The sequence below is a fragment of the Ambystoma mexicanum genome, chromosome 2q (assembly GCF_040938575.1).
Source record: "Ambystoma mexicanum isolate Mex_15411 chromosome 2q, UKY_AmexF1_1, whole genome shotgun sequence".
In the NCBI taxonomy this organism is placed as follows: Eukaryota; Metazoa; Chordata; class Amphibia; order Caudata; family Ambystomatidae; genus Ambystoma; species Ambystoma mexicanum.
In genome coordinates this window covers 704,364,310-704,384,795 of record NC_090924.1, presented here as the reverse complement: position 1 = coordinate 704,384,795, position 20,486 = coordinate 704,364,310, and the positions used below count along the sequence as shown (strand labels likewise).

General features: G+C 45.8%; 1 protein-coding gene across 7 annotated transcripts in view; it reads left to right on the top strand.

The window, feature by feature from the left end:
* Nucleotides 1–17,681: 17,681 nt before the first annotated feature.
* Nucleotides 17,682–20,486, top strand: part of KMT2C (lysine methyltransferase 2C) — a 2,745,351-nt gene continuing 2,742,546 nt past the window's right edge. For 6 of the 7 annotated variants that reach the window (XM_069647923.1, XM_069647922.1, XM_069647921.1 and 3 more), the window contains exon 1: nucleotides 17,682–18,050. In XM_069647923.1, the coding sequence (XP_069504024.1) occupies nucleotides 17,911–18,050 (140 nt within the window). In that variant the 5' untranslated portion in view covers nucleotides 17,682–17,910. The remainder of the gene's footprint in view (nucleotides 18,051–20,486) is intronic. The other variant, XM_069647924.1, reaches the window with a different exon arrangement.

The following is a 20,486-nucleotide window of genomic DNA, read 5'->3' as shown; positions in this document are numbered from 1 at the left end:
AATATGTGTTCCAGAAAGATTCCAGCAAGTTCGGATGAGGATGGTAGCTTACACAGAGGTGTTAAATGAGCCATATGAGTGAACAAGTCAATGGTAACCATGATGGTCGTGTATCCTCGGGAAGGTGGTAATTCCACAATGAAGTCTGTAGCAATGAATTCCCATGGCCTTGTTGGCAGCGTAGGTTGCAGTAGAAGACCCGCCGGTCTCTTGTTATCATGTTTATTTTGACTACAGATAGCACAAGCTTGGATGTACTGCTGTACGTCGGTCTTCATTCCAGGCCACCAAAACTGTCTTTGTATGAGGCGGAGGGTGTTGGTTATGCCACGATGTCCGGAGTGAAGAGTATCATGACAGAGGTTTATTATTCTTTGTTGTAATTTCTGTGTGGGAATGACCAGTGCATTGTCCTTGAATAAATATCCTTCCTTGACTCTTAGATTCCATTGATTCTTCCTTGAAATATCCTTCCACAGATCAGAGGATTGGGTTTGCACTTGAATTTCTTCCAGGAGATTGACTGCTTGAGCTACAAAGATCGTGTGGGGAAACATCTTAGGGAAGGCCCTATATTCAGTAGTTACATAGTCAGGACGTCGAGATAAGGCGTCAGCAATCAGGTTTTGTGATCCGGGAACATGAGTGATGTGGAACTGGTACTGGGCAAAGAAGTAGGCCCAACGCGCCTGACGACTGTTCCTACACTCCAATGACTGTAGAATCTGAAGATTCTGATGGTCCGTGTGGACCTGAACTGGATGTCTAGCACCCAGAAGTAGATGTTGCCATTCAGTGAAGGCTTGGCGGATGGCGAACAGTTCCTTTTCCAGGACGGAGTAGTGTGTCTCACTGGGCGTCAGGGTTCGTGAAAGGTAAGCAATGGGGTGTTCCAGTTTATCCTCAAATTCCTGCTTCAACACCGCTCCTATGGCGTAGTTAGAGGCATCCGTTTCCACTAGGAATGGTTGATTTATGTCGGGTTGGGCTAAGATGGGGGCTTGCGTGAACTCTGCCTTTAAACGTTGGAATGCCTTATCTTGCGGTGTAGACCAGATAAAGGGGGTGTCTTTCTTCAAGAGAGCAAAGATCGGCTGAACGATCTCGGAAAAGGTGGATATGAACTTCCGGTAGATATTGGCAAGCCCCAGGAAGGATTGAACTTGTTTCACGGACGTGGGAGCGGGCCATGCCAGTATGGCCTTTACCTTTGAAGGGTCCATACCAATTCCTTCTGGGCTAAGGATGAATCCTAGGTAGTGAACAGAAGTAACGTGAAACAAGCATTTTTCGGGTTTGGCTAAAAGTTTGTGTTCACGCAGTCGTTGTAATACTGCCTTTACATGTTCTTCATGCTTTAGAAGGTCCTTGGAAAAGATCAATATGTCTTCCAGATAGACAATGACGAAAAGGAATAACATGTCAGAGAACACCCTATGCATGAAACGTTGAAAAACTGCAGGGGCATTAGCTAGTCCAAAGGACATGACTAGATATTCATAGTGACCAAAGGGTGTTCTAAAGGCTGTTTTCCATTCGTCTCCTTCCCGGACACGGATCAAATGGTAGGCACCCCGGAGATCCAACTTTGTGAATATTACGGCGCCTCTCACAGCTTCCAGGATATCCGAGATCAAGGGCAATGGGTACCGGTCTTTGAGGGTGCATTGATTTAAGCCACGATAGTCGAGGCAAGGTTTGAGTTCCTTGGTGTCCTTCTTGGGAACAAAGAACAACGAAGCACCCGCTGGAGATTTTGAAGGTCTTATGGTGCCATTTTCAAGGTTAGTATCCAGGTATTCTCAGAGGGCCTTTTTCTCAGGTTCGGAAAGGATGAACATTCTGCCGAAGGGAATCACTGCTGAGGGATCTGTATCTATGGCACAGTCTTCAGGTCTGTGAGGGGGTAAGGCCTGGACTATGGCAGTTGAAAATACATCAGCATATCCCTGATAGGCCTCAGGGACTTGTAGTATATTGGAAACCATGAGTGGTGTTTGCTGGTCTCTTGGTGGTTCTTTAGGGGGTGTCAAGGAGGGATCCAGGAATAGACAGTGAGACATACAAAACTCTGAGCCTAGGAATAGTGATCCTGCTGTCCAATTGATGTACGGATTGTTGTTCTGTAACCAGGGCATACCCAATACCATGGGGTAATGAGCTGACTTAATGATGTCGAATCTAATCCGCTCTTGATGATGGTTTATAGAAAGCTGGATCTCTTTAGTCTGCAGGCTTATGGGCCCTGAAGTGAGGAGTCCTCCGTCGATTGCTTCCACCGGCTGCATGGTGCTTCGTGTCTCGTATGGAATATGATGACTTACAACCCAATCTTGATCAATGAAAATTCCCATAGCTCCGCAGTCTACCAAGGACAAAATGGAATAGGTCTTATTCTTGGAGGGCGATAGGAAGGCCTGCAGTATCACCAAATTGTTTTGTCCAGGAGAGTTCAAGGATGGAATTGATGTGGAGCAAACATCTCTCCCCCGAAGCTCTGCTCCATCTAGGATCGGGAGCTGGTTTTTCCCGAACGCCGAGGAGGGGCTAGAGGACACTCCCTAACCAAGTGTTTATCTGAGGCACAATACATGCACAACCCCGTATGAATCCTTCTCATCCTTTCTTGCCGGGATATAGGTCTACAGAAGCCTCCTATCTGCATGGGTTCTGGTTCAGTGACTGAGCCTGGGTTTGTGTCCGTCTTGGTGGTACTCTGAAAGGACACTTTCTGAGGATTTCCTCTGGATTTCTTCTTCTCAGCCTTCCTTTCCTGGATTCGAAAGTCTATTTGCATGGCAAGGTCCATTAGTGCCTGGAATGAGTTTGGGCAAGCCACTCTGGCCAACTCATCCTTAATCTCCTCATTCAGTCCTCTCCTGAAAAGGGTAAAACTCGCCTCAGGGGACCAATCAGCTTCCTTGGCTAATTGCTTAAATCGGGTTACAAAGGTGAGCATATCCTGGGATCCCTGCTGAAAGTCTAATAGGCGTTCCTGAGCACTATAGACCTGCTCTGGGCGATCAAACATGGTTTTAAGGGCCTGTATGAACCCATCATAGTCATCTAGGAGAGCATCGCCGGAATTAACAAGGGGCATAGCCCAGGTTAATGTATTTCCTGAAAGGTGAGAAATTATAAAACCCACTTTAGCCCTGGGAGTCGAAAAGTAGTAGGGCTTAAAAGTAAAGTGGACCAAACATGAATCCAGGAATCCATGAAGGGTTTTTGCCGACCCATCGTATTTGTCAACTATGCCGCCCAGCAACACACTTTCCTTTGTGGCAGAATCACGGGATAAAACCAATTGTTTGAGAGCGGCGTTTTCCGCCTTGAGATTCTGTACCTCAGTTGCTAGTTCTTGCATGCCACGCATCAGGTCCTGAACGGCCGCTTCCATGTCCATATCGAGTTTGGTCGGGTGGCGTCTCAAACTGTCAAGGAGTTCCCCCCTTCTCACCTGAGTCCGATCTTTGCTTGATTTCTTGGTCGATGCCTTCTTGCGGATGGATCGGGTCTTGAATAAGGCTGCACGAGTCTCTTCCGACTCCAGCGTGCGTTCAAAGTTCCGGGATGCAACGATCCAGGAATCCGGGAAATTAAGAAAGTGCAATACACAGCAGACGAGTCCAGGAAGTAAGAAAGAAAGGAGAGGGACTAGGAAATGGAGTTAGTAGGGACAGAATCAGGGAAACAATACCGTGAGCTACGGAGCACACGCCTGGTCGCTACTTCGCAATAGCATTGAGACGCGCGGAGCTGCGGGGGGCGTGATCTATTAATAGAACACGCTACGTCCAACGTGTAGAGTGAGGAAAGTGTTTCACGCTGGCAGGCCATGTTGGGAGTACCAGGGAGTGTAAGCCCCGTTGAGACAAGGACCAGGAAGTCCAAAAGGGGCGCGTTCTGTAGGTCATGACAGGTTGCGGTTGCTGAGCAGGCAAGGGGGCAGAGAGGTTTACATTCATAGACACATCTACCTCTTCCAACTCCTCATTGACAGACATATTATCATCTCAATACTTTCCACATTTGCTAGAGAGTCAGGCATTTCAGACCCACTCCCCAGACTTTGGTTCTTTAATAACTTTTCAACTAATTCAAGCTTTTTGCCTTTGGCAGAGAGTTTCCTTTCTTTACACATGTTTCTTAAATAATCAGCAGTGTAACTCAGGAGGGTCTCCCGACTGTGGCTTTCCATATCAGACATGATTAATATTGCTTTTTAGTGATGTTAGCCTTGTGGTTAGTTGATCCAAGGTAATAGCAGCACTAATTACTATAATAGCAGGTGTAATTACTATACTTTTATCCTCGCCGCTGTACACCAGTGTTAGGCAGAATTATATGCAGTACCCTTTGGGAACACCACACACAATTAAGACTACAAGTGACAGTACAATTTCACCTTTGGTACAAGCCGGTACTACACAGTTAAAGCAACCAGACTTATCTCAAGAGTAAGTGAGCAGTATCAAATAGTTACACAAAGAACAGCAATTACTATTATTCAGGCAAACACTGACTCATGGTTTTCAAGTAAAAGAATATACATTTATTTCACTCTTCAGTTGTATAACATAACACTATTATAAGCAGTCTAAAAATCACACTCTTAATACACCACGTCACTTCCCTTAAATTCCAGACAAGTTAAGCTCACAAAATGAAGTGGGAGCAAAATGGCACTCCAGCAATTTCAAAGGGAGGCAAAGACAAAGTTATTAGAAATTAAATCAAACCAACAGGTAAGTACTCGGGGCAATTGAACAAGAAGAACTACAGAGATAGAATCAGGTAGTAAAGGCTTAGGGCCAAAGTCAATGGGTCAAAAGTATTTTGCTCAAGATCACACAGTTCAGGGTGGTTTGCGGTAAAGTTTGTGGCACAGTTTCCGGACGAGGTTGGTTGATAGAAAAGTTAGTTCAAAGAGAAGAGAAGGACAAGCCCTCGGATTGGAGAAAGATTTCAAACACTTTCACCGCGGTTGAACGAAACGAGCAACCGGATTTGCACAGTACCTTAAAACGGAGAGCAAGCTGTAGCTGAGGCGGACGTTCCTGGTAGTTCCTGCAGGCTCACGGTACCTGAAGCGACTGTCGGGCTGACAAGAAGTAGGAAGACTGGAGGGTCCTGCGCTACCCAAGGAAGAAACCAGCAGCAGAGCAAAACAGCGAATAAAAGGTGCACTCCTTAAAACCCAAGTAGGGTCCGACCTTCCTGGCTATCCTGCTCACTGTAGCTCTGTACAGCAAATTCGACCAGAGGAGGGGTCCTGGCTTGCAGTTTGGGCGAACTGGTTGGTCCCACCAGCTCAAGGGAAGAAGTTTCCTGGAGGATCTTCTCTGTCGTCGGATTCTGAAGATTCTGACCTGCAGCAGGGCTTCACCGGGCGGTTCAGTCCTTGTAGGGGTGCTCTTCCATCAGCTCCTCGCAGGTTCTTTCGTTCCAGTGGCGACTCTGCCTTTCCAGTCCCAGAGACCTGATTTTTATCCAGTTTTCCCCCATTCATACAGGCTGCCTGTCAATCACACAGCAGGGTGGCTGTCCTGGCAAGGACAGTCCCCTCAGCCAATCAAACAGGAGTGCAACTTGGGTTACCAAGGGAACCCATGGCAGGGGTTCGAAGATCCCTCCCTCTCATCCTGCCTACCTAGACTTTCAGGCGCCTTAAGGAGGGCTTCTTTGCAGAAGACCGCAAAAAGACAGCGAACAAAGGAATCATCCCCGGTTTGGCACGCAGAGAAAAACATGAGAAAGACTTTAACAAAAAGAAATGCCGAATAAACCCAGCCGGAGCCAAAATAAAATGTATTTCGTCAAGCGGGTTTATGTTCGAGGCTAATTTAATAGCCTGAAACAATACCATGGTTATATGAGATAACCGTGGTAGAAAATTTAGGGCACTTACCACTGCCACCAGCCAAGTCTTAATGTAAAGGGAGTGAAACAATGCTCCAAGAGATACAGACAAAAAGGGATAAGAGTTAACCCTTTCCAATACTCCATGTAAGATGGGGTGTACTGGGTCTGGGGCTTAAAGTGACTAAAATATAGCTAATGGCAACTTTACCTTTTCTGGGGGACAGTAGTCAGCTCTAGAAAATGGAGTCAGTGGGAAGTCTCAAAAGACAACCCTGTGTCACTGCACTGAATGTGCTGTGTAACACACATAAAAATAGGAGGCCATGGAGTAGGTGATGCTCCAGTGCTCAAGATCACACAAAAAGTGGAAACACACACAGGAAAACAAATGTAAGAGTGGGAAAAAAGGCTCACACTCTTACCAGGTGAAAAAATAAATCCTAGAAATCCAGCAAAGCTGCTGAGGGACTCATTAGGTAAGGGAAATCAGCCATTCATGAGAATTCTCCCTAACAGAGTGGGTCAAGAATTGCCTGGCCTGCCAGTGCACAACGCCAGCCGAGCCTCCGGTGCCCCTACAAGCCACGCAGATCCTGGATAGGCAATGGGAAAGAGTAGCCGTCGACTTCTACGGGCCGCTGGAGCCTGGGGAATATTTCCTTCTCCTCATCGACGAAAACTCCAGGTTCCCTATCGTCAAGAGACTTGCCACAACAGCGTTTCCCCAAGTAGCATCTACCCTCGATGAGGTGCTCAACTAATGGGGCATCCCAGGAGTGATCAAGTCTGACAACAGTCTGCCGTTCAACAGCCACGAGGCCCTAGCCAAGCACTTGGGGTTCAAACATCTCAAGATAATACCACGATGGCCCCAAACGAATGGCACGTCAGAGAGCTTTATGGCATCAATAAAGAAAATGCTCCAAAGGGCTCGCATCGAGGCCACCACCCCCCATCAAGCTTTATGCCGGCTCTTGCGGGACTATCGTAACAACCCACACAAAGCTACCAACAAGACCCCAGCAGAACTGATAGTTCGGTATGACGTCCACACACGGATCATGAGGGACTCCTCGACCACAGGGGGGGCTGACGCCGCAGTGGCTCAGAGCGATGCTTAGGTGAAGAAGAAAGCGAAACAGGAGTCGGACGCGAGGCGCTGGGCAAAACCCAAGGACTTCCAAATCGGAGACGAGGTCCTAGTTCAACAGCCCATGACAAAAAAGACAGACTCCCGGTTTGCCTCGAGCCCCATGTGTGTCACGGCCGTAAAAGGAACAATGGTCACGGCACGCAATGACGACAAAACAGTCCCAAGATATAGTTCCCTATTTAAACACTACATCAAAAGGGAAGAGAGCGAGTCTCCCCCACCGGAACCAGACCAGGCTTGTGGGTCCCACCTGGAGGAAACATGAGTCAAGGAGAAGCCATGATCGATCACCCAGGAGAAGGAGATATGGGCGACCGCCAAATCGGACCGCAGAGACTAACGAAGAAGCCGGTACGCTGGGTCGAAGAATGCTAGACCCGAGGTTTGAACATTAGTCCGGGGGTGGTGTTACCGTATGCTGTGCCTTTAAAGGATAGTTCCGGGACTTTTTTTTTATTGTCCCTACGGTTTCAGCCATGTGTTTTTAAGCATAACTCGGTAGATCGTAGAAAACTTTCCTATGGACCTTACCCGACTTTTCGTCCATTATCGCAATCGAAATCAGCCGCCATTTTCTGATAATCCTATCATTTCCCCCCATCGCCCTGGCTCACCTGCTTTTGCGGCACTAAATCAAATCCCCCGCCCCTGAAACAGACTTTATCAAAACATTCATATTCCCCGCCTCTATCCGTGACGTGACTGTGCTGCGTAGGCAAACGCGCCCAGGCGTCTTCTACGCGACTCCACACAGAACCCGGAAATCAACACAGATTAGCTCACAACACAGCGCGCCACAATTCGGAATATGAAACTGTACTTTTAAATCAAACCGCAAGATTGTAAATTTGGTAAAGTACATTTATTTGACATCAAATGTTTTGAGAATATTCAGCGATTTTCATTTTTATTTGCTCACGTTCCAAAAAGTACGTTTTGAGGCACGCGATGTTCCTTTGCTGTACACAGGGTCTTAGATCATCTCACAATACAGCGCCACAATTCGGAATATGAAACTGTGGTTTAAAAGCAAACGGCAAGATTGTACATTTGGCAAAGTACATTTATTGGACATCAAATGTTTAGAGAATATTCAGCGATTTGCATTTTTCTTTGCTCTCGATCCAAAATAGTTCGTCTTGAGGCAAGCGATGTTCGTGTGCAGTACACAGGGTGTTGGTTTACGATAAAATAAGCTCTTCGGTCGCACTGATAATCGCATGGCTGTTCCAACAACGAGGCACTAGGCCACCACAACGGTCTGTATGTTGCATCTAGCCGTTAGTACCGCGTAAGGGCATACTTGTACTTGGCGATCGTCCCATAAAATGGTCAGGGTGGTAACGTTGTTCACGCGGAGAAGCAACTGGCGGTTAAAAAAGCCATCCGCCGGTGTCTGGTACTCGTGACACATACAATAATGAATGATGTACCTGTTTGAAAAACATAAAAAATGAAATTAGTCTCACCATCAGATTTTTATTAAAATTATTCATTTTATATATTAGGTCGGGAAATTATTTCATAGCTAGGACAGTGCAACTGGGTATTATACGTCAAGAGGGGGCTGTAGGATACTGAGACAGTCCCCCAGTGCAGGGGTTGACAGGGAGGCAGTGCAGGTGGAGAGTGGAAGGGCCCAGGACCGAGGTCGCAGACAGTGGACCAGTTGTAGCAGGGGAGAGGGAGAGAGAAAGCAGAAGCAAAGAGGAAGGTTTTGAGGTGCTTCCGTAAAAGGAGATGGTTCTCCTCAAGATAGTGCGCGGTACAAAACAATATGCCACATAGAACGAACAAGTACAACTTAACCCGTCTTTAAAGCTACTGTATAGTAATTAAATTGCGGTATAAACTCATCTAAAGAGTTACTTACATTATATTTGCATTTTCCATTGTGTCTGTGCGTAGGGCAGCCCCGAAATACCACTCCTTCTATGCCGACGTTATTTCTTCTAATGAACGAACATTAAATGGCTATCGTTTCTGAAATTTTATTCATTATCGTTTCTTACGTTATTGCACCACACCCCCAAAAAGAAGTCTTTCGGGATGGTCCCGGCCTGTCAAGGTCAAATAACAATAGAACCTTATACTGAGTCGTGGGCCATTCCGGCACTCGAGCAAAAAATCAAAGCAGCTGACCTTCACTTTGAACGAGCACACATTCCTAGTTACCTACATTCAGTGTAAGGCCATCTCACAGGACTTGAAATTTACACTCCATCTTTGCATTTTCTTTGCGTGCATTTGCAGCCCCAGAGAACCATAAATACGGAGACATTCTATATTTTTTGAAAAATGATTTATATTACTGTTTGGTTTAATTTAATGCGCAAATGAACAAGGTTGGATAGACACATTGCATGTACACTGAGCAATCACTTTTATTTACACAATACATAGCTACACATATTCAATGGGCCTGCGACATGAGGAGACTCCAGAGCAAAGTCACAGGTGACACCCGGGTGGTTTGCACAACTGCACGGCGAAGGGAGGGGCAAGGGTGGAGAGACACATTGCATGTACACTGAGCAATCACTTTTATTTACACAATACATAGCTACACATATTCAATGGGCCTGCGACATGAGGAGACTTGAGAGAACAGACAATCAAATTACAATCATTTAAACCGTGATGTGTATTTCTCAATGAGCTCTGCTTTAGGTGGACATGGAACAGAGGCAATGTTGGGTGGCAATGCAGTTGTCCCCTGCACAGGTTCGTTCACAACTCCATGTATGTGCCTATCTAGGACATCAACAATAAGTCTCTCAATAAACTCATATTGCATATCCTCAAACACTGGTTTTATCACCCATTGTTTACTTCTTTTAGTGAAGGCCTTATTGTAGCGAAGCGTCCCTAAAGTTCCAGTCGTCCTACTTTGTTGACGGCCAACATTATGGTTATGTGCCAAGACCGCTAGAAGAGTCCGATTTATCATGCCCTCCATGCCAAAATGCAATCGTTTTGGCCTGTACTTTAGGCACATATTGTGGAACACCTCCAAATCTCCTGTGTGGCAGAATTCCGTGAGTCCCCTCAAATCTCTTGTTATAGTTTTATCAAATACAATCTTTTCAATGGCTTTGTGAGTGGGTGATGAAGAAATCAACCACTTCTTCTTCCGTGCCTCCTCTGTGGACAAATGGCCATGTTCACAATTGTGGAAATGTTGGTTTGTGGTCCAGTGGTGAACGTTGATACAGTGTAGCATTACTGACCGCCATTTTTCCAGTAGAATTTCCAACGACCATCCACATGTTTTTGAGCTCCACCAAAGATGGTTGCTGATTGACTTGGACCACTGTGAAATACCTTGCATATCTTTTTTTTTACCTGCAGCCGACATTTTTTTATTGATTGTTTTTGCAAGATGCCAAACGTCAAATTGGTGATTTATATTTTTGTACTCTTCTCTCATTGTCTTGGCAATTGAAACGTGTCTGTCCGTGGCTATCAGGTCGATCACCATTCCCCGCGATTGTAGTTCTTGCAATGATGCTACAAAGCCAACTTTCTCCATGGCCACTGAGGATGTGCTTTGTGACACCTGCACGACCACCGAACTCACAATTTTCTTACTTTCCATGTCCTGAAAGTGGTAGGTGCAGTACTTGGCTGAAAATCCTGGGCTGTCGCACTGTCCATCACCGGCTAGCCTGAACCGTTTGCCCGCGAATGTACTATCAATAGACATTTTTTCCATTCTCCAAGCTTCGCTAATGGCTGGAAATAGATAATCGGTTTGGTATTTGTAGAACTGAGTTTTCGCAATGAAATGGATTCCCACAAACTGAAAGAAATACTCTAACTTTTTAAAACTTGAACCACTAAAAAGTGCGGCCGCTGCACAAAGTAGATTGCCTGCTGGCAGTTGCCCCAGCATGGGTTGTGCAGACCATGAGAACGGATGATATTGTGTACAGGTGGCATGTATTTTAAGGTTAGTGCCTCGAATTGCACGAGTCACATTAATCAATGGCTCCCCACATACTTCCCCACCAACCGAATGCCCACATTTCATCCGAATAATAATATCAATCAAACAACTATCGAATACAATGAATTTGGCCTCTTTCCTTATACTGTCACTCTGCATCCCAGCTGGTTCGGCCTGTAACGTTGAGGACATGTCACTCACATGAAAGGTAGAATCTCTGATATCGTCTTCCGCTATGTTCAGTGATATTGATGGTGTTTCATTGTCGTCCACTTCATTCTCTTCCATTGCAACATCTGTTCCTTCTCCGGCGATGGGTGAATAAAACAATTTCTTCAACTTTCTCGCGGTCTTAGTTTTTGCGGGTGTGGATTCTGTGAATTGATCTCCGACTGCATCCGAACTACCAGGAGGACATTCACTATCGATGGCTGGATGTGGTATAGCTCCGTTGTCAATCACTTCATATTCTTCCCATTGGCACGATGCATCTCCAGTCTCAAGTCCCTGCCAAAAGTTTGACAAGCAACATCTCTCGTTCGCTTCACTGTCTGTGTAGATCTAGTTCGTACACCCACTCGCAACTAGAGGACAGATTGGAAAAGGGATGTTCAGTTTAAACACAACTTACAGTATTGAACTATTAACAGTGAAAAACAACATAATATAGTGACCAGGACACTAACCTTCTTTTGCTTTCTTTTCTTTGAAACTTTCTTGCCTCGAACTTCAACATCAGGACGCTGTTGCTCCGACTCGTGTGTGCATGTCTCCACTTCCTCTTGCGCTGCAACGACTATATTTTCATGATAAGCACATCCATCACGCACTGACGCTCCATCGACTCCCTGAAACATAGAACTTTCATTAGTATGTATAATAATATTGAAAACACAAAATGTACTTGGGGACCAATACCCACGTACATCTCAATTGCAAAACACGAATGAACGCTTTGTGTAGAACATTCAAACGACAATTATTCACGCATTGTTGATCTAAATAGATTGAACTGTCAAGATCCATACCTCGGGCTCCTCATAGACTTCCATTGATGATATTATTGAAGATGATGCTTCAGTAACTCCCTGAAACACAGTAATTGCATTAGTATGGTTTTCTATTTTGTTAAAAAGAACATAAACTTTGTGCAGGCGTCAACGGCTCATCTAAATAGACCTGCACAAATGATCAGTTGTCTAAAATAAATAATGGATATGTAAATATGATTCGATTTGCTCGATCGTTGGAAGTGTCACCACCCAGAGATCTGCATCAACTACTAGGGGTGATGTTCTTGTAGAAGAAGTTCCGTCATCTCCCTGAAACATAGTACTTGCGTTAATAAAGAAGGAAGTATAGCGGATGTAATCACGTCATATGATCTCGCTTGATCGAACTATCAGTATCCATACCTCGAAATGCATAAGAACATCAAGGGACGATGTAACTGCGGTGCACACTTCTGCAAGCTGTTGCGCCGACCCGTAACTGCATGCTCCCCCTTCTTCTTGGAATAATGCTCCATCGACTCCCTGAAACATAGGACTTTCATTAGTAATGAACACAATATTGAAAAAAGAAGACACATAGGAGGGCGACGACAGAAGGACATATCAATGGCTAAAAACGAAAGAAACATTGTGTGTAACAATCATGCTACAAGAATGCAAGATCTGATGATCTCCATCGATGGAACTGTCCGGAAACGTACCTCGAGCATCTGAGTGACATCAACGGTTGTCGTCAATACGTTGGACTCCTCAGCATCTCCCTGAAAGACAGTACTTGCATTATTTTGGATAACAATAATTATAACTGAAAACAAAGACTAGAGGACGAGTACAAGGGTGTACCATTAGGTAAAATAATTACACGATAAATTAAAACTATTGATTTACATGCCTAAAACAAGTCAGTGGCAGAATAGCCAAGTAAGATTACCCGATAGGCGCTTGAAGTGGCTGATGACTGCAATAACGACACGGATGGAGAATCTTCCGCCTTCATATTGAGTGGATACATAAATGGGGAAATTATTGTTAGCTAATGCTACACACTACCACAAGGCCGAGAGATAAATACGTAAACTTGACTCACCAGTGGAGGGATGTGGACGAATAGAGTGGGAATAGCGGTTGAGAGCAATTTTCGCCTCGCTCGCGGTGTGTTCTTCTTTATTAGCAATGATGTGGAGTACATGTCTGAGCTAAAGTGCCTGCTGCAGATGCGGTATCGATCACCCCTCTTGTCCGCAAAGACTTCTAGGACTCTACTTTCAAGCTCAGACGGTGGATATCCGCAATATCGGACCCATTCTCTTATCTGATCTATTGTCTTAGGGAAAACATGCATTATAGTACCTTCAGATTTATTATGGGTCTTCGAAGGGCAACCGCCAATGGAACAGGCAGGCATTGTGGAAAGTTCTGAAAAGTAAAGATCAACAATTCTCTATGAATACCAATGTGTTAAAAAATTAAATGACACATAAAAGGTTCAATGCAAGGTTCGTTTTGGTTCTTGGAACTATACATGTTATTCACATGCGGATAAGTATTTGAATAACTTTAAAAAAATAGAAAAATAATTTGACTAAACTCAGAACATGTGACTAGTTCCTTGCATGTACTGTCTTGAACGAAAAGAAATTGGACGCAAAATGATTATGGTACATGGCCTTACCTTGACGAACAAACAGTTAGATTCCGGGATCAGAGTAGTTTCTTGTCGTAGAACAGGGAGCAGTTCACAGGTTGCAAACTGACGAGTTTCCTCGAAGTGGTCACTGAAGTTCACAGAGACGAAGAGCAGATAACCAGCACCTTCACGGGTTGACTAGCAAAGCGCAAAGAAGTTCTCATTCGAAATATGAAGTGGGTTATAAAGAATTCGAAACAGGGGTGTGTTTGTGAATGAATGACGTGTATATGTCGTGGCATTATGCGGTTTGCAGGGGGCCGTCCAGCGTGAGGGGGTATGCTTGGCAGGAGACACGGGGTCTGGAGGTAGACATGGGAACAACAACCCATGCTCTATAGACCACTTTGAAGTGTACATGGTCTTTGGCACCTCTTGGCCTTTATCGCTCCCTGACAGCTCCACTTGCCAGCACAAGTACCCCGGTGCGAACTGCCTTTGACAGCGCGGGGGGTGGATTGGGGCGGTGGTCGTGCAGACAAGACACAGGAAGACTCGTGAATGGAGACACACTTATGTGGATTGCAGGGGGCCGTCCAGCGTGAGGGGGATGCTTGGCAGGAGACACGGGGTCTGGAGGTAGACATGGGAACAACAACCCATGCTCTATAGACCACTTTGAAGTGTACATGGTCTTTGGCACCTCTTGGCCTTTATCGCTCCCTGACAGCTCCACTTGCCAGCACAAGTACCCCGGTGCGAACTGCCTTTGATAGGGCGGGGGGTGGATTGGGGCGGTGGTCGTGCAGACAAGACACAGGAAGACTCGTGAATGGAGACACACTTATGTGGATTGCAGGGGGCCGTCCAGCGTGAGGGGGGATGCTTGGCAGGAGACACGGGGTCTGGAGGTAGACATGGGAACAACAACCCATGCTCTATAGACCACTTTGAAGTGTACATGGTCTTTGGCACCTCTTGGCCTTTATCGCTCCCTGACAGCTCCACTTGCCAGCACAAGTACCCCGGTGCGAACTGCCTTTGATAGGGCGGGGGGTGGATTGGGGCGGTGGTCGTGCAGACAAGACACAGGAAGACTCGTGAATGGAGACACACTTATGTGGATTGCAGGGGGCCGTCCAGCGTGAGGGGGATGCTTGGCAGGAGACACGGGGTCTGGAGGTAGACATGGGAACAACAACCCATGCTCTATAGACCACTTTGAAGTGTACATGGTCTTTGGCACCTCTTGGCCTTTATCGCTCCCTGACAGCTCCACTTGCCAGCACAAGTACCCCGGTGCGAACTGCCTTTGATAGGGCGGGGGGTGGATTGGGGCGGTGGTCGTGCAGACAAGACTCGTTTGCCGCAGGGCCTCACCAAGGAGAGGCCATCTAACTGCATGTAAGAGGCAGGCTGCAGGATCTAGTACATGGAAGGCAGGGGGGTGAGTTTATAAATACCTCACCGTCCCAGGAGAATATATGGGTGCAGTTCACCCTGGAGACCCTGGATGCCTAGGCTTGATGCCAACCCGCAAAATAACATATGTATGTCTGCTGCATATGGGTTCAACGGTTATGTGGATTGAAGGTGGGCGGCCAGCGTGAGGGAGGTTGCTGGCCGGAGACATGTGGTGTGACAAGACAAGGCACAGGAAGACTATTCAGTGGAGACACACTAGATTCATTTAAAAAATCAAAACATCCATTGTTAAAATATATGTTGGGTTTTATTTTAGATCTTAATTTCAATTGAACATAAATAATAAACATTACACATTGTAAAGTTCCGGTTGCAGCACATCCAGGGAAAATCCGCGGTATTGTCCACTGTCGCTGGGGAAATGTTGTCTAATGGGAAGTACCGCACAGGCAGGTATTACTCTCCGAACGCGGTGTCCGAGCCTCCCGTGAAGCCACCAAGTGAAGCAACGATAGGCCACCAGCCTGTACCACCTGTGAAAAAGAAATATGCAAACTGTATTAAAATGACAAAACTTTCTTATCACTGTCGATTCAGGTAAAAAATGTCATTCTGCTTTGAAAAAAATTCTATCTAGAAAATGCACAATATGGAACCAATTTACATGCATTCGAATGATATGTAGATGTAATTTTATATGTGGGAGACGACCATGAAATAGTAGTGACATCACTGACATCACAACCAGAGTATACTTACTCGTTACTCGGATTACGCGGACGAACAGTGCCGCGAAGTTCGTGCATAAGCACCATCATCATCCTCAACACGGTCCGTGAGAGGCAGGCTTCACTGAACTCTGGCAGCTCGGTGATGCATTGCGGACTTGGCTCGCCTTCAGAAATGTAGGCCAAGCACCTGGAATTTTCACGGCAGCAGCAGTTCTCCTCCTCAGTTGGCATTAGCTCGCACCGATTGCACGTGCACCAGGTGGAGACGCCGTCCATGCGACATGATCCAGGCTCTTCATCCGTTGACTGGTCCTCCCAACTGCCGTCCGAATCCCCATCGTTTTCGCGTGCTTGCCTTTCCAGTAGTTCTTCCTCGGTGTACTCGGGCTCGTACATATACGGCATTATTGTAGCCATTGTGTGGTAAAGAAAGTAAAATAATTTACAGAGATGGTACAGGTGTTCACAAGGCCTAGAAGCGGCAAAGGTAGCTGACCAGAGCACAGAAACGAGTCACAGAATACTCAAAGTAAAACAGAGAGAGTAATGGAATCGAAAATCTGCTGCTGTGTGTTGTGAAACGGTGTGTTTATACTTATTGAGGAAAGAGGCGTCCTGCCATTTCCATGGCGACACTTCATTAGCTGAAGCGCAGCGATTGTTGACACGAAACGTGCTTTGGCGTTGGGAAATGGGCGGTACGCGTCTGCTGATGTCAGGCTCAGGGGCGGGGGATTTGATTTAGTGCCGCAAAAGCAGGTGAGCCAGGGCGATGGGGGGAAATGATAGGATTATCAGAAAATGGCGGCTGATTTCGAGTGCGATAATGGACGAAAAGTCGGGTAAGGTCCATAGGAAAGTTTTCTACGATCTAACGAGTTATGCTTAAAAACACATGGCCGAACCGTAGGGACAATAAAAAAAAAGTCCCGGAACTATCCTTTAATGCACAGAGCCCGCCAAGCCAGGTGGGTGTGCTTAATGACGGGGAGTGAGGGAGGAGCGTTACTGCCCTGAGGGGCAGTTCCAGTTATATTGTAAAAGAATAAAGTGTGTTCCTGTTACCCTCCGGCTCTGCGTCCCCCTTTAAAATGGCCGATCCCGGTCATCACACAGGATTATTAACGCAGAGCATATGTCAAATCCCCAGCAGAGAAACAGTTGTTTTAAAAAATAAAAAAAAGGGTATAGTGGCCTTTCCTACCATTCGGGAACGGTACTCCAGGTTACATAAAGTAAGGGGACTGTGACCGATTTCCCTGAGAAGTAAGTTCCCTCACACTTTGACCTCTGATGCCAACAGAAGATAACATAGGTACTGTGACGAGCAAGAGGGTTGTGGGAGTAATGCTTAATGATGGTGGGACTCGAGCCAGGTAACGAAATGGCCCTCATGTATTAACAATGAAAATTACGATGATGTTGTAAATGTATACACTTGCTTATATGCTGCTTGTATGACAAAAAGCAGACCATTGTGATATTATGGAACGCATGCCACACGACCTGATTACACGAAATTCACCCAGTTCTGCGATTTGTAAACTCATAAATCGAGGAGCCTTGAAGGTAATATCACACGTAAAGCACATACGCAAACACCATGACTGCAAGCTGAAACACTTGTTTTCTGCATATGCATGCAGCATTGGATGAGTTTATCCCCCACCTTTTAACAGAGGATTCCGTTCCCCCGACACGCGCCCACTATGTTTACAGACCCACTTTACTGACAAGTCCTTTTTCGAGTTCCATGACTCTCTACCTTTCCTGGTCTTGCGCCTACTCTGACTTGCCTTAGCATTCCGAAGATCGGAAGTTCGCTATCCATGTTTTCACTCCTTCACAACTCATCCTTGAGCGTGACGTAGCTGCGGCGCGGTCGCCGGGTGGTGGCGTGTGCGGCTGTCACGCATGCGCTCTGTTGTCGTATGTTTTTTGGGGGGGGAGTTGTGTGTATGTGTCGCACGGAGTTAGCCGGCTGGAGTCATTGCGACAGTGTTTAAAGGAAAAGGCTTTGAACGATAGTGACAGGCAGGAGTGAAAGGGAGCCCTAGGAGGACCCCACGAGAGTCCCCTCATGCCCCCCGGCAGTGAGCGGCGGTGCCGGGCCGCGGGTAGATGCTGCTGCTTCCCCCCTGCGCAGGATGTCCTCGGAGGCTGATCCTAGCAGCCTGGAGCGCGGACCCCCATCCCCGCCCCCAGCCGCCGCTGCCTCCTCAGACAAAAGACCCCGGGGCCGGCCCCGTAAAGATGGCGCGGCCCCAGTGCAACGGACCCGCAAGAAGTAAGTGCCTGCGGTGAAAGTGACAGCCAAGGGAGGTGTAGCCCTGGGGTGTTGTCTCTGGAGCTAAGAAGTTAGCCCATATAGAGCGCTCCTAGTTCTGTTTTTTTTCTTATGACTTCTAGTTTATTTCTTCATGTATAATGCTGCCTTTTTTATAACTGGAAAAGCAAAACTGAAAGTGCTGGAATACTAGTGAAAATATCAGGCTTGCGTGAGCCACTGGCGCCTTGCATGAACCAACTTGACAGCTCAGTTTCTATTTACGTAGTTTGGTGTCGAGCCGGCGTGTGCTTAACTGTCTTTTTCGATTTGTTCGTTAGGCTGCATCTTTTGTGGGAATAACTTCACTTTGTTTGACAGGTGGTAGGAAAATAGTATCTTCTATCTTCCTTAGTTTGGCACTTTCCTTTCCTTCTGGGGATTCTTCCCTCCCACCCACCATGTAGCGTGATCACCGACATCTTTCGACGTTCCTGTTAACTTACCACGTTTATTTGTCCTTCTTCCAGCTGAAAGTGCACCGTGATTGTCTGACGTTACATTGGCTCGATGACTGTTTCAAAACTTTTCGAGGGCACTTGCTGCTTGTTTATTAGGCATTTTGCGTATTTCTCAGGCCTTGCTTACCGGGTTGTCTAGTTGCATTTTGTCCCGAGGCTCCGTATGGGAACTTGCAGGATCTAGTCGGATCAGCACACGGATGTGGGATCGGGGCCCTCCCGGACATGTCGATCTGCCTGCTGGAGAGTGGAGAGACCGTGAGTTGCATCTCTCGGACTCTATCGCTAGATTCCTTTGCATCTGAATAGGACTCTTTCAATATACTAGAAAACATTTTTGCCAAATGTTCAATGGGTGAAATAATGCTTTGTGCTTTGGCATGGACTTTAAGGATCCTTGAGGCGCTTGACATGTCTTTGGTTGCTTTGGTGAATGTCAAAGAAACTCATGTCCCCAATGAATTTTTTTTTTTGATTCTTTGATCACAAAACATTCTTTACTTGTTTAACTACCTATGCAACATCACGTTTACAGCTGATTAAATCGCCAAACTCTCCGTGGTACGTACATCCGTACTTGAGTTCATTGTTTCCTCAAAGGGGATGTTACTTTTTTGGGCTCCAAAACAATTGCTACATTTTAAAGCTGCGTCAATTTTAATTGCGGATGTAAAGGGATGTCATGTTCCATTTGGTCGTTGCTGCTCTTGTAGTCTTCCTCGCCTCCAACATGTGGCGACATCTGTGGGTAGGAGGCAAATATGATAGTGTAATATAAATCATTGGTACGCGATACCACTAGTTCTCTTAATTTTTACAGAGTGCAACTTTAGTTCAATAGCTCAAGAAACGTTATTGATGCTTATTATTTTTTTTTATAGCATCGGCTCTGGCTGGACATGAAAGCACTGCCAGGTTCCCAAGTCACAGCTAGGCAGATACACATATAGTCTGTGGCTGTGCAGGTCATTAAGGTGCTCAGTTTGAAGACACATTTCTTTCATCCTTGTCAGAGCCTTTCGTATGCATTAGGGAACATTTCCAACTCAAAGTGCTCGCAAAACATCAGTTACCTTGCAAATCTGTGATGGTTAAAGTGAGCGACACAAAGCTCCCATTTAAAGATTTGTTTTGATCCATGATGTCTGCTATCTTGACATGCAAACAAGTTGCATTATGTCACTAATCAAATGTTTTCAACATCATGAATAACATGCTGGAAGGTTGTGAGACATCTTCATATCTATCTTTCATTACATGTCCTTAATCACTGAAAGCACAGTGGGGTTAGATTTTAATATTGACATTATCTTGCATTCTGGGACTTACATTTTACCATTCAGCATGTGAAAATTAAAGCTGCAATGATATTCTTTTGGCTTAACGTGTAGCTATAGATATTTAAATGCTGTCGTGGCTTTATTATGCCATTTTGTTTTTTTGTTAAACTTTATAAGACGTTATTACTATAGACCTTGAAATCCAACTATTTCAGCCAAAGTTTGTGATTCTAGTCACCAACCCACCCCCAATGGCCTGCCCTCCCAGCCATCTGTTCGACCACCCCACTCCCTCCTTTTTGGATGCAGCCAGAGGACCACAAGTTCTTTTTTCCACTTCCACCCATGGTGGGAGTAGATTTAAAAAAAAAAACGGATAACCCAAATGACCCTCTTATGCATCCTAAATTCAGGTGTAGTAGCAGGCATTGAAATTCATATACGATAAGCAGGAGCTAAAAGCAGCTCCTGGGTATCCATCATGAACCTGTCACCAGGAGCTACCACAGCAGGACTAGGAGCTAGTACATATCATTCTGCTAATCTAACTTCTACATAAGATGCAAACATATATGTTTGTCCATTATTCAACATATATGTTTGTCCATTATTCAGGACCCCTTATGCTTTAAATGTTGTAGGTGTGTTTTGTTCTG